At 44.5% G+C, this 13,042-nt stretch overlaps 1 protein-coding gene and 1 long non-coding RNA gene across 3 annotated transcripts in view; one reads left to right on the top strand and one right to left on the bottom strand.

Moving 5' to 3' along the window:
- Window positions 1-865, top strand: part of LOC119527012 — a 40,391-nt gene extending 39,526 nt beyond the window's left edge. The window contains exons 4-5 of the long non-coding RNA XR_005215299.1: window positions 98-269; window positions 533-865. This is a non-coding gene — a long non-coding RNA (uncharacterized LOC119527012). The remainder of the gene's footprint in view (window positions 1-97; window positions 270-532) is intronic.
- Window positions 1-13,042, bottom strand: part of ABCA4 (ATP binding cassette subfamily A member 4) — a 102,145-nt gene that overhangs the window by 40,989 nt on the left and 48,114 nt on the right. For both annotated transcript variants that reach the window (XM_037826600.1, XM_037826601.1), the window contains 8 exons: window positions 12,687-12,824; window positions 10,886-11,079; window positions 9,717-9,801; window positions 6,209-6,414; window positions 5,787-5,835; window positions 1,490-1,755; window positions 720-844; window positions 162-260 (listed from right to left, as the gene is read on the bottom strand). In XM_037826600.1, the coding sequence (XP_037682528.1) occupies window positions 162-260; window positions 720-844; window positions 1,490-1,755; window positions 5,787-5,835; window positions 6,209-6,414; window positions 9,717-9,801; window positions 10,886-11,079; window positions 12,687-12,824 (1,162 nt within the window). The remainder of the gene's footprint in view (window positions 1-161; window positions 261-719; window positions 845-1,489; window positions 1,756-5,786; window positions 5,836-6,208; window positions 6,415-9,716; window positions 9,802-10,885; window positions 11,080-12,686; window positions 12,825-13,042) is intronic.

Genomic DNA, 13,042 nt, shown 5'->3' with positions numbered 1-13,042 from the left:
AAGGAGAGGCTGGGCAATTGCTGGGCAGAGACACAGAGATGATTCATATAATTGGGGACAGGACTGTGATGGGCCTCTCCCAATCCTACCATTCTAGGATCCTGCCATTGGGTCTCCCAAGGGAACCACTGGTGTCAGGGCAGGAGTGCACAGGGACTTACGGAAGCCACTCTTCCTTCATGCAGCGGTTGCCAAAGCCTGGCCTGTTCAAGAGGACATCTGCAAGAGCCGCGAGCTGCTCACTGCCTGGCTCGTCCATGCTAGACAGGGTGAGAAAGGCTTACTCAGTGGACATGTGAGTGGGACAGAGTGGACAGAAGCAGCCACTATGCAATTCAACAAGCATTTGCCAAGGCCGGGGCTCAGCTCTGAGGCTGTGCAGACAGAGTGCTGCCTTGGAATGGTTACAGCTGTCCTGGGAATGGGGTAGCTGCCCAGAACATGCCCAGTGATCCAATGGCATATCACGCCTGTGCCTCATAAAGATGGGGCTTCAGTCCACTCACCCTCACTTTACTCTCTCTTTCCTTAGCATTCTTGGTTGTCTACTTGAGATCACCTTTCCAGGCAGTGGAAGATACATTAACTTCCTTTCTGAGGGCAGACCAAGGACTCCTACCAACTTGGTCAGCATCCCAGGGCCCTACCAAGCAACATGTGACCCAGGGGCCCCCAGCCCACAGAGGTGAGTGGTGACCTCTGGGGATGAGCCTGCATACCTGAAGAAGGTGTACTGCTGCCCATACATCCAGGGATGAAGTGCCAAAGCAGGATATTCACCAAAAGGAGGGACAATGACAGAAAGCATCAGAGCCCCAAACACAAAAGTGGCTGGGAGCACAATCTGTCAGAAAATAAACATGGAACCGTGGGCTGTGATGTGTGAGAACTCTGTCTCACGTGCGCGCGCGCGCGCGCGCACACACACACACACACACACACACACACACACACACACACACATGCACATTTATCCGCAGCCTCACAACTGGGCCCTGGTGTAGAAGATCTGGCTCCTGGGCAACATTAGAGGTGGGGAAATAGTGTGCACAAAGGCAAAAGGTGCAGAAGACAGAATGTTCTGGTCACCACTGAAGAACCTGCATGTAGGCTTATGTGCAGCCAGAGTTTAAAGGGCAGTTCAAAGAACATATCACCCCACTGCTTTCTGAATTAGTTTCTTTTTCTAAATAAAAAACATAAAAAAGAAAAAGGAGGACAACAACCTTGATATGTAAGGTCATTGCAAAAATGAATGTAAAGAGAAAAGCAACAGTACTGACACATTCACTATTATTCTATTTTCTCTGACATGTGAGGTCTAATTTCCACAAAGAATTGTATTACCAGGAATCAAAATAAAGGTTTGGCAAGGAGGAAGCACGGCCGACAGACCCTGCGGAGAGTGCACGCCGCTGCCTTTAAACCCACGTGCATGGAAATGAAAACGCCCGGGAGGGAGGGGCACAACACGCCGGGGAAGCAACACCTGAGCCAGGAAGTCCTTGCGGCTGCGGAGGGCGTGGTGGAGCCGTTTGGCGAGCAGGGCCTGCACGTGCTGGAGGCGCAGCCGCGCTCCCGTGTTGAGCTGGGCGCCGTCCTCCGGCTCCCGGGAGCGCTGACCCTCCGCGCCAGGAATCGGCCCCGCCGACCAAGACCAGTGGTTGGAGTTCTGGGGTGTCTGCCCCGCCTTCTCGCTAGGACCCAAACCCTGGTGTCGGAAACTGATGTTTTCTCGTTTCTGCTGAGTGCCACCTGGTTTGGGAGACGGAATTAATAACTTAGACAAATGCCCACAAGCTCATGTAATCTTTTGTTTTTGTTTTTTTTTTTTTTCTTTAGAGCATTGGTTCTCCCCTCAATTAAATCAACAAAACACCAGGCCAGGTAGGTCAATAAACTTTTTAGTTTTTTTTTCCTGTGTAAATAAACTATAGACAGACTCACCTAAAATCACTTAAAAATTCTCTATAGCAGTTAAAGAGAACAAGATAGATTTAAATGCGTTGACACAGAAAGAGGTCTTGAACATTAAGTAAAAAAAAAACTAACTTGCAGATCATAGGTATAATAAGATCACATTTATGTTAGAAAACACATGTATCATATACACAGAAAAACAATATTTTAAGTACATACACACATATGTAACTGCAAAGCTCTGAAAGAATGTCCACCAACATTAACAGGTTACCACTGGGGAGGCAGAACTGGATAAAGGGAATTGAAGCGCAGAGAGGGATTTTAGCCTTTTTGGTATTATTCAAAAATTTCAAAGAAAAAAAAATTTTTTACAACAAAGTATACTCATGTATTAACTGTGTACTTAAAAAAAAACAAAAAATCAGAGTTGACTGGGTGCCTTCTGAGTTTCTAGAGGCCACTGAGAAATGATAGACTAATGAACTAGGAATTAGGAGGCCTGGGTTTGGATTCTGGTTCTTACTAGATGCATACCTGGGAGAGTGATTCAACCTGTCTAAATCTGCGTTTTCTTATTTGTAAAGTGAAAATGAGAACATTTCACAGAATCATCATGAATATCAAATGCAATAACGCATATGAATGTGTTTTATAAACCACTGTATTTGTCATTAGTTTACTGTCACTGATTAATGTTCATTTGGAGAACATCTATCATTGACATAGAGGGAGAGCCTAGAGGACCCTTGGTAAGTCCCCAGCTCAAGTCACCCTGGGGAGGCACAGCTGCAAAGGGAGTCGAGTCAGCTCAGTCATCATCCTTTCAACTAACATTCACGGTCACCTATGATATGACAGGTGTGTCATGCAAGGCCCAGGTGATACATAGGCCCAGCCCCAGCGACTGCACTCAGAGGGGTGGAGAAGTTCTGCAGATCGCTGACCACCTGGTGCCAGGGTCCCAGTTCTCCAACCTTTCTTTCCTGGCTCGGTCGATCTCTGCTGTGGTCAGCCCCACTCTGGTAGGATGCCTGCTGCCTCTCCTCTCCGCTGGTGGACCTCATCTCTGTCCTCTTAGCTTTGCTCTCTCCCTGGATGCACCGTCCAGACTGGAGCCCACCATCCCAGCCAGAGCTGAGTGCTCCAGGCCTGTCAGCATCACCAGTTTGCCCTTGACTTTGCTGCTGTTCTCTAGTGGTCACTGGTGTGAGCTACCCCTACCCCTGCAGAAGTGGTGTTGACCCCCTTGGTGCCAGGCAATGCGTGACTCCAAGGACAGCTATAAATTTCCTTAGAGTTTGGAGACAAGATCAGAAAATGCCATTCTCTAAATCTGAAGCAATAAAAAACAAATGGGGTTCCTCAAAAAGTTCAACATCAAATTACCATGTAACCTGGCGATTCTACTCCTAGGTATATACCCAAAAGAACTGAAAACAGGGACTCAGACAGATGCTTGTATGCCAGTGTCCAATCAGCATTACTCACAATAGCCAAGAAGTGGAAACAACCTAAGTGTCTGTGGACAGATCAATGGATAAACAAACTGTGGTGTATAATAGGTTGTTCAGCTGTAAAAAGAATGAAGTTTTGATACCTGCTACCACATGGATGAACCTTGAAAACATGCTAAATGAAATAAGCCAGGCACTAAAGGACAAATATTGTATGATCCACATATGTGAACTATCTAGAATAAGCAAACTTATAGATACAGAAAATAGCTTAGAGGTTGTTTGTGGCTGGGAGGAGGGGGTAATGGGGAGTAATTGCTTAACGGGTACAGAGTTTCTGTTTGGGGTGATAAAAAATTTTGGTAATGGATGATGGTGATGGGGGCACAATGTTGTAAATGTAATTAATGCCATTGACTGTCACACTTAAAAATAGTTAAAATGGCATCTTATATATGTTATCACAATAATTTTTTTAAAAAAAGAAATTCATTCTGGACAAAACCAAATAGACTCAGCCGTCTGAAGAAGTTGACTATCCCAAGAGAGGCAGAGAGGATGTGGATTCTAGGATCTTCGATTTGAGAGCTAAGACCTTAGAATAAGATCCAGCAGCCTATGTGACTTGTAGAAAAGTCATCCAACTTCTGTGAGCTTCACTTTCCCCCAGATGGGACAGATCCCTGACCTACTTGCCTCTTGAGATTATAGTGATGATCAAATAAAGCAGTAGGTATTAAGTGATTTGTAAAATATAAAGGGCTATACAAGTTTGAGGTGAGAGATGATTTGTAAAAGTTGAGGTTAGGGTGTTAAGTCTTGATCAGAGATCGGATACTCTGTTAAGAGCCTGGCTTTTATTAACTCATTTAATTCTCACAACAACTCTAAAAGGCATATGCTATTATTATTCCCATTTTGCAGATGAGGAAACTGAGGCCCACAGACTTAAGTAATTTATTCAAAGTCACTCAGCAAATTATGCAGCTCAGGCTTTATATTTGGTCTGCCTCACTCTAGAGGCTGCACTGTTAACCTCCACCCTTGACTGCCTCTTTGGAACATCATATTCTATGCCCATGCTGAGCACACAGTCTTCTGGTGTAAAATTCATTCTCCTGAGTGGACTTAATTACTAAGAAGGTGTATTTGCAGATAAAAGGCTCCAACTCTTGAGTCCCACATAGCTTTTGATATCAATTAGCGTATTTTTATTCTGGTCTTGGTTAGCCTAAGTTTTTACCTTCGGATGAACTGTGAGAATTCAATTTCTGTGTCTGCAAAGCTGAGAAGAAAACCAGGGTCCTTTGTTGAGCTGCTCCCACCCCCACCCCCACTCCCTGCCCATGGGGTGGCCATCACACGACCTGCATGGGTGGGCTGGAGAACATTTGAGCTGGTGTATTTGACCATTGGTTATTCTAGGCATAGCTGATAAACTTCTGGGATTACTTATGTAGCAATATATAAGCTATATTATCTTAACAGCTGGCTCAGGAAAACACCATGATATGCCACTCTGGGTAGAAGACACCCTGTGGGTACTAGTGGTGTCAGGAGCCCAAGGCAGTGAAGGAGAATTGCCAGATGGCTTTGCCTGTGAGTTTTGGTCATGCTCAACAGGAGAGAGAACAGAGAGGGGAGAGAAAAGCCAGGGAGAGGATTTTAATGGAGTGAGTGGATGCCTATTGTTCTATCAGAAATGGTTTTTATTGCTGTAGGTAACCCCTCCTGCACTTCCGTCTTCCCATCCTCCACAATAAAGTCTACTGTGCTCATGAATGCTTTTTGGGGCTGAGGGGTTTTGATAGAAATCATGGAAGAGGCAAGTTAGTGCCCATGCTGACACATGTAGAAAAGAGCTCTAGAATCCATAGGAATCTTGGTTCCCAAGGTTTCAAAGCTCCACAAGGCACTAAATGGGGTTCAGATGACTTTATGTAGATATCAATGGGCCAAGGGACTGTAGTTGGCATCTGGATTGTATTTACTGTCACCATTATCTTTATGGACTCCTCCAGCTGTCACTTATCCAGACCCTCTTCAAAGGTACACAGGAATGAATCAGAGGATCTGGTGGTGATGAGAGGAAGAGATGAAGATGAGGGTGTGGTTGGAACAAGAGACCAGGGAAGTAGGATGAAAAGTTCAGGGATGGGATGCTACCAACCTCACCTCCATAAGAATCCTGATTCATTCAGAATGTTCCCACCCAGATCTAAAGAGGTTTGTCATCCCTTTGTCATTCAAAGGATCCAAGAATGCAAAAATGCCTGCTATTTGGGGTCAGATAAATACTATGAAGGAATATTAATCTGCTTGGTTGTTTCATGAGTGGTTCCTTAGACTTTCAAAATGAGAGCTTGCAGGGTGTGATGGGGGGAAAAGCTACGTACTCCAGCCGCATACCAGCAAACAGTGATCCTGAATCAGAATCCTCCGTGACCTTCAGAAAAATCTGTCAAGAAGAGAAAGAAATACAGAATTTGGTTTAGGCACCCCCATACTCAGAAACATCTAAGCGAAGTTCAAATTTGTTGGGAATTCACAATGGGAAGAAAATGCATTATGATTCTTTATCTAAGAATATAGTCTTCTATAAATACAACAGTGTACACATGCTGTAACCACAACTACATATGCATGCATATGGACAAAGGCAGGAGGGACGAATGCCAAAAAATGAAGGTAGTTGCTATGCTTGGGTTGGGGAATTAAGACTTTTTTTTTTTTTTTTTTGCTTTTACGGAACTTCTCTTTAGTGTTTGCCTTTTAAAAAAGAACTGTCTCTTATGGCACCTGACGGAAACCAGCTGTAGTCTCTGCCTTACCTCTTCCAGGGGAGTGTCAGAAATTCCGAAACTGCTGAGCCCCAGTTCAGGCAGTGTCTCCTCCAGCTCCCTGAAAAGACTGGCGTATGCCCTCTGCTTGAAATTCTTATTTGGAAGAAGGAAGATAAGTTCTTGACCAATGCATTCCACCAGCTTTGCCTCTGGAACATGGTGGCGGACCATTTCCATCAGTTCATTCACATCCCCTAGAATAAGAAAAAAGACTGACACCAAGCTATCTGTCTAGCTTGTGAGATTGCCCAGGTCCCCTTCTTTCTTCTGCCTCTCAGTTGGGGAAGGCGCAGTTTATTACTCAGCAGCGACTCTTCTGTATGGCTGACATGTCTTCAAGTCTGTTTCAGTTGGGACTGTTATGGGTACTGAGAGGTAGATGGAAATGGAAGTAAAAGCACCCCGCTCACCCCACCCCACAACTGGCTGTGCAGTCTTGTGGGGGCCATGGAATATCCCTGTGCTAGGGTCCTCATTTGTTCAATCACTTGTCCTGTCATTTATGAGCAGTGTTACACTGGGCAGGTAACACCAAGTTTCTTCATCTGAGAAAAGGGGAAAAGAATAGTCCCCAGTTTGTTGTTGCATGTGAGGATCGCATGAGTTAACATAAAGCATGGACAAGGGAGCCTGGTGGGTAGGTGAGTGTTTACTGTTGTTACCACCTCAGGTAAGAAAGCACTTCATCATTATTGTTGCTCATTCTCATTCACCATAGACCTGAGGGGATTCTCAAAGTTGTCTCCCTTTTTCTGGTTGGCCCAAGCTATAGAGACTTGTTCAAGAACTGGTGAGAACTGCCCTCCCTAACTGCTTACCCATGCCTGCTCTGTCTTGTTGGAGGACTGTACCATGTTCCTTGTGATTGCACCTGCCTCCTCAAACAAAACAAACCTCAGCATCCAGATCACAGAAAACCCAGGAGGGGCTGAGAAGCCATGGAGAGAGAGGCCAGGGGGATGGGACACGGGGTGCAGAAGTGCCAGGTACCAAGTATTTACCTGATCCCCTTGTACAGGTATAAATTGAACTTTATGCCCAAGCATGCAACACTGAAAAATTAAAAATATAATTTAAGAAATCTTAAAAGACACGTATTCAAGGAGAGTGTTCCCTAGCACATTCTCTTGAAAGGCAGGTCAAAAGGAAAGGGATTCTAGAAACTTCGGAACAACTCGCAGGTGCTCTTTCTTCCATAAGCAGTTCTCTTAGGGAAAAAGTTGGACTCACCCAGAAGGGTTTTTTTTTCCTTCTTTGTTTTTAAAATGGCCGGTATGGAGAGATTTGTGGCTTTCAAGTAAAATCCTTCTGCTTAGCTGGTTGGAAGGCTTGTTTAATGTCAAACTTCCGAATGGGACTCCATTGTTTTTAGTTCTGGGATGACTTCATACAGAGACTGGAGAGTGCTTTACCCGAGGAAGCAGCTCTGACCTAACAGCTCTCCAGGGGTTAAGTTCATTGTTCTCTTAGGAAGGAAATTGAACTTGAAGCTGCTGCATTCCCAGGAATTGTGTCTTAGATGTGTGTCAGCCTTTCCAGAAGTAGGCTTTTAGGTCAGCAGGGTTTTAAGCAACTGGCGGGGAGGTCTGTGAGTATGTGTGGTATGTGGGAGTGTGGGAGTGAAATGCCATCCAAAGAGCTAACTGGGGGTTCTCATGATCCTCCCTCCTTTATGTGGGGCATACCTAATTATTGTGCTTCCCGCCATATTCCATACATAGAAAATAGATTGTTATTTAGAAATAAAGGAAGATTAAAAAAAAAAGTCACTCCAGCCAAGCAGGCCCTGTGGTAGACCAGAATCATTAAACATATTTGTATTCATTTTTTAAAATTATAAATTTCTTTTATAAAATTTATTTATAAATTTTTTATGAGTTTATTTATAAATTTTTTGTAAAAATAAAAATTTATAAAATAATAACATTTTTAATAAAATATATTTATATTTATATAAATGTAAATTACATTTATAAAATTATAAATTTCCCAGCAGAAGCATTCAGAAAGCAGGGAGAGATCCTCAGCAAAGCAGGCTGGGAAAAAGACCAGAAGCGTCATCTTAAAAGATGTTTTCGTTTTCACCACAGGTTCTGTCAGTGCCAAGAGAGGGTGAGAGAGCAAATACCGATTATGCAAACTCTGGGCATTTTCCTTCAAATTTTAAGCATAGTATAAAAATGCCATCTAGTTTTCTTGTTTCACCTAGATTTTGAAAAACTGTGTGCTACATAAGGAACTGTTTTCTTTTGATGAGCAGGTACTCTCCCCACCCCCCATCCATTAACTTGGGTCAGTGCATATTTTAAGTTTTGCTCCTCCTTGGGAATATGGAGTACATGGTTATTCCCTTTGCACAGTCACTCCCATGGGAGGGGCAAGGAGTGGACATTGATGGAAAATGGAAAGAGTTGCTGGCAAGTACATGGGGTCCTGGAGCTCAGATCCTGTGGGGCACGTGGTCACTTCTAGAGTGACAGCCTCTCGACTGCATCTCCCTGGATGTTGGGGTGCTGCTTAGGAGGTTTAATGCTTCTTGATTCAAAGGAGGTTCTGTGGAAAATGGGGAAGCCGACGGGGGAGTTAGAAGTGTATCAGGGTGTTATGGCTTGAATTGTGTTCCCCCAAAAGATATGTTGAAGTCTTAACCCCCAGTACCTCAAAGTGACCTTTTTTTGAAATAGGGTCATTGTGGGTGGAATTCGGTAAGATGAGGCCAAACTGCATTAGAATAAGGTCTAATCCAGCATGGCTGGTACCCTAATAAGAAGAGAGGAATTTGCACACACAGGCAGACACAGAGAGAAGGCCCGATGAAGACACAGCAGAGATTGGAGTGATGCATCTACAAGCCAAAGAACACCAAGGATTGCTGTCACCACCAGAAGCTAAAACAGGGAAAATAGGATTCTTCCCTGTAGGTTTCAGAAGGAGCATGGCCCTGCTGACACCTTGACTGGGACTTCTAGCTTCCAGAACTGTGAGACAATAAATTTCCATTGTTTTAAGCCTCCCATTTTGCCATACTTTGTCCTAGGAAATTAAACACAGAAGTGTGTGATGTTCCATAGACTTGTCACTAGAAGAGTTCACTGTAAGAGCTGTGTGGCACCTGTCTCCACCAGAGGACTCCATGGGGCACCTTTAGAAGCTGTTCTTTCTGGACACTAAGGAATGCCACCTGCAATCAGGAGGTCAAGAGGACTCAGGAATGGAGGCTTCATATGGGCAAGGGTGTGGAGTAAACTAAGACTGGTCTCCTCATTAAGGAGAGAGGGTCCTTAGGGCCATGCTCTGAAAATCCTTTTGAGAATGCAGGAGGGAGGAAGAAGAGAAAGAAGCTCAAAGAAAAAGATAAGCAATCACATGATCTTGGGCCGAGAAGTTTACAGTGTTTTCTTTGCTGCCATTAAAATGCATCACGACAGAGCACACCCATGATACTGAGAGATTATAGCCAGGTAAAAACTGAGGTATGGCATGTCCCAGCCCTTACCATCCAAGACTTGTTCTGGAGTTATCTCATCAATGTGGGCTGGACACCTGATGGAGAAACCCTTAGATGCACAGCTGCAGGTCCCCTACAACAGATGGACAGGCATGACTGACCAGACACAAATCAAGTCAATGACAGCATCACCTGACACCAAGTACTGTCATCACCACACTTTATTTGTTTCTCATAGCCAAGCATGGTCAGCACATTCTTTTCATCACCATTTTAATCTATTAATTCATCTGAACATTTTGAGGGTGTGGCCATTTGATTTTATCCTGGAGAGTGTGTGAATTAGGCACAGAGAGAAGCAGAACCTCAAAGGATCCCTTTGGCTTGTCGTTAATTATGTGGCAGTTGGAGATCTGCCTGCCAAGGTGCTCTGCTGGTGGGCTGTGGAAATCTACTCAGGACAGGAAAATCCAGCAATAGCTGGACCCTTAAACTAGAGGGGCCGGAGGCATAAATAATATAACAATACAACAATCGTGACAATTTGAACGTGTGTAATGTCTTTTCTCAAGGAGCCCAGAGCACATTCATAACACATTATCTCATTCATCCTCCCCACATTCCTGGGAAACAAAAGCAGAGATTATCAGTTTCATTTTTCCATATGAGAAAAGAAAAATAATTTGCCTAGGATCACACAGTTTGTCTCCATGGTGGAGATTGGATTCTGGGTCTAATGACACGCTGAGGCGATCTCTACTAGTTGGTATTCTTTGGGGAAGAACTTCATCATTTTTTGGTTTATAGTTCACAAGGAGGCCTTTTCTTAGCTTTCAGTTACCAGTAGAACTGAGGTTTAATTAGGGAACATAAATACTGGAATGAAAAAAGGAAGATTAAATAACTACTCTTCTTAAAACAGCATAGTCTGGCAGAGTAAGACATTCACTTCCATGTTGCACCAAGGCAAATACGTGTTTTAGAATACTGGAGTGTAATTATCTCAGGTCATTTAAAAAGAGTTGTTTCATTTGGGCTAAGCATCTCTGCGGGAGTGTCCAGAATGCCAATTTTTCAAAATCTCCCACAAATGGCCTCAGAAGCCAAGAGGCCAATTCTGATGGCCAGTGCCTGATTTGGGTGGAAATGTCCGGAATGGCAGCAGCATGCTGTGGCAGCTGTCTTAGGACGGCCTTTTTCCCTGGGCCGACACATACCTCACAGCCTCTTCTCTGGCTTTGGGTGGTTTTCATCTTGCGCACCAGGGTTAAGTAGAAGCCTGTGCCAAAGCAGTTCTTCAGGAAGAGCGGGGTGCCCGAGCAGTAGAGCCTTCCCTGGGAAATGATGGCGATGCGGTCTCCTAGGAGGTCCGCCTCGTCCATGTGGTGAGTAGACATGATGATGGTTCTTCCTGCAAGGGAAGGGGCCAGGGTGGGAGGGTCACCAGGCTGGCCCTGGGCTGGGGCGCGCTGGTAGAGCATGTGCTCTGCATGCAGCAATCCCCCAGTTACACGTTCACAAAAACTAGGTGTTAAATAAAAACAAGGTGTGTGTGTGTGTGTGGGGTAATTCTGCAGCGAATTCCAGGATATTAGAATAATAATGACAACATCCAACATTTGTACACCACTCTATTCATTGTAAAGCACTGTCTCATACAGTATCTCTTCATCAGGTATAGGACTGGATTCAAAAAAATTGCCACCTATGGGACACTTTATATATATGTCAGTCAGCATCGATTAAGCTCCATATGTGTATTCTCTGGATCCTTAAGCACTGCATGTGTGGTGGTTTGAAGCTCTATGTACCCCAGAAATACATGTTCATAAACCTAATCCATTCTTGTGGGTATGAACCCATTGTAAGTAATCTAAGACTTCAGTTAGGATGGGTCTTAATCCTATTACTGGAGTCCTTTATAAGAGAATGAAATTCAGACACACACAGAGAAAGCCATGGAAGCAAGGAGCTAAAACAGAACTAGGAAGAGAAGAAAGAGACCAGAAGGGAGAGACCAGCAGATGCCACCATGTGCTTTGTTGTGACAGAGGAGCCAAGTATCACCTGCAGCCAGTCTTCGGGAAGAAAGCATTGCCTTGATGATGCCTAGATTTGGATATTTTCCTGCCCTCAAAATTTTGAATGAATAAATTCCCATTGTTTAATCCAACCCATTTCATGATACATGCTTTGAGCAGCCTAGGAAACTAAAACAGCATGCATAATCTTTGCAAAGAGCACACACACACACACACACACACACACACACACACACTCTCTCTCTCTCTCTCTCTCTCTCTCTCTCTCTCTCTCTCTCTCTCTCTCTCTCTCTTATATAACTGGAAAAGTCATTAAAAGTAAAAGGTAATGAAGATTCTGGGATGGCAAACCATCAGTGAAAGAAATGGGTTAATACTGGGTGAATAGAGAGATGGAGGGGGGGAATCTCCATGTTAACCACACTGTCACTTTTACAACCATTAAGAGCTCCATTTGCTGTCTCTTTTGGATCTGCACCTTCTGGTTGGAAGATGCCATAACAGAGGAGAAAACATCCCAATTTTGAGACATTCCCATCTGTGACAGTCCTCTATCGAACTGAATTCCCAGCATGTAGCCCTCATTCCTGATCCTGTCTGGTCATCTCACAGACATGGAACTTACTGGGATTTTTGTAGGTGACCTGGGCCCCCTTATCAAAGGAGAATGTCACCTAGAGCTGTACCCATTATTCTACAGAAGGGCCACTGGTTGAGAGAACTTTCTAGAATATTCTGGGCATATCCAGAATATTTCTGGGAAGTGGGCTGCTCTGTCAGTGACTTCTGCTTATATTGGTATAAAAATCTCAGGAGGCTTCAACTGAAACTTAGGTTCACCCAAGTCACTGTTAAAGCCCCATCTGAGTGTCGTTGCTGCTGTTAGTACACTCAGTTGTGAAATGCCAGATGTGAGCGAGTGGGACCACGGGCAAAGCCTCTGTGAGGGCACAGGGCACTGAGGAGAGGCCGTTACCTGAGCGATACTTCAGGAGTAGGTCCCAGATGGAGCGTCTTGAGTAGGGGTCCACCCCAGAGGTGGGCTCATCCAGAACAACCACTTTGGCATCTCCCACGAAGGCAATCGCCACAGACAGCTTCCTCTGCATACCACCTAGAGGTAAGAGGCAGGGAGGGTGTTCACAGGGCCTGTGGAGGACGGGGGAGAGAGAGACTCAAGGCTGGCAGCATAAGGAGTGCACCTCAAATCTGACAATGGTTTGCTGCTGTCTCCTTAGATGTTTACACAGTGTTTAAAACCCTAGTGATGTGCAGGCCTCCTGAATGCAGAAAAGGCAACCCCTGTCTCCTAGGATCAGACCCTTTTGAAGA

This window comes from Choloepus didactylus, chromosome 2 (genome assembly GCF_015220235.1).
Source record: "Choloepus didactylus isolate mChoDid1 chromosome 2, mChoDid1.pri, whole genome shotgun sequence".
Classification (NCBI taxonomy): Eukaryota; Metazoa; Chordata; class Mammalia; order Pilosa; family Megalonychidae; genus Choloepus; species Choloepus didactylus.
Note: the sequence above shows the minus strand (reverse complement) of the source record. Positions and strands in the feature narration are given on the sequence as shown.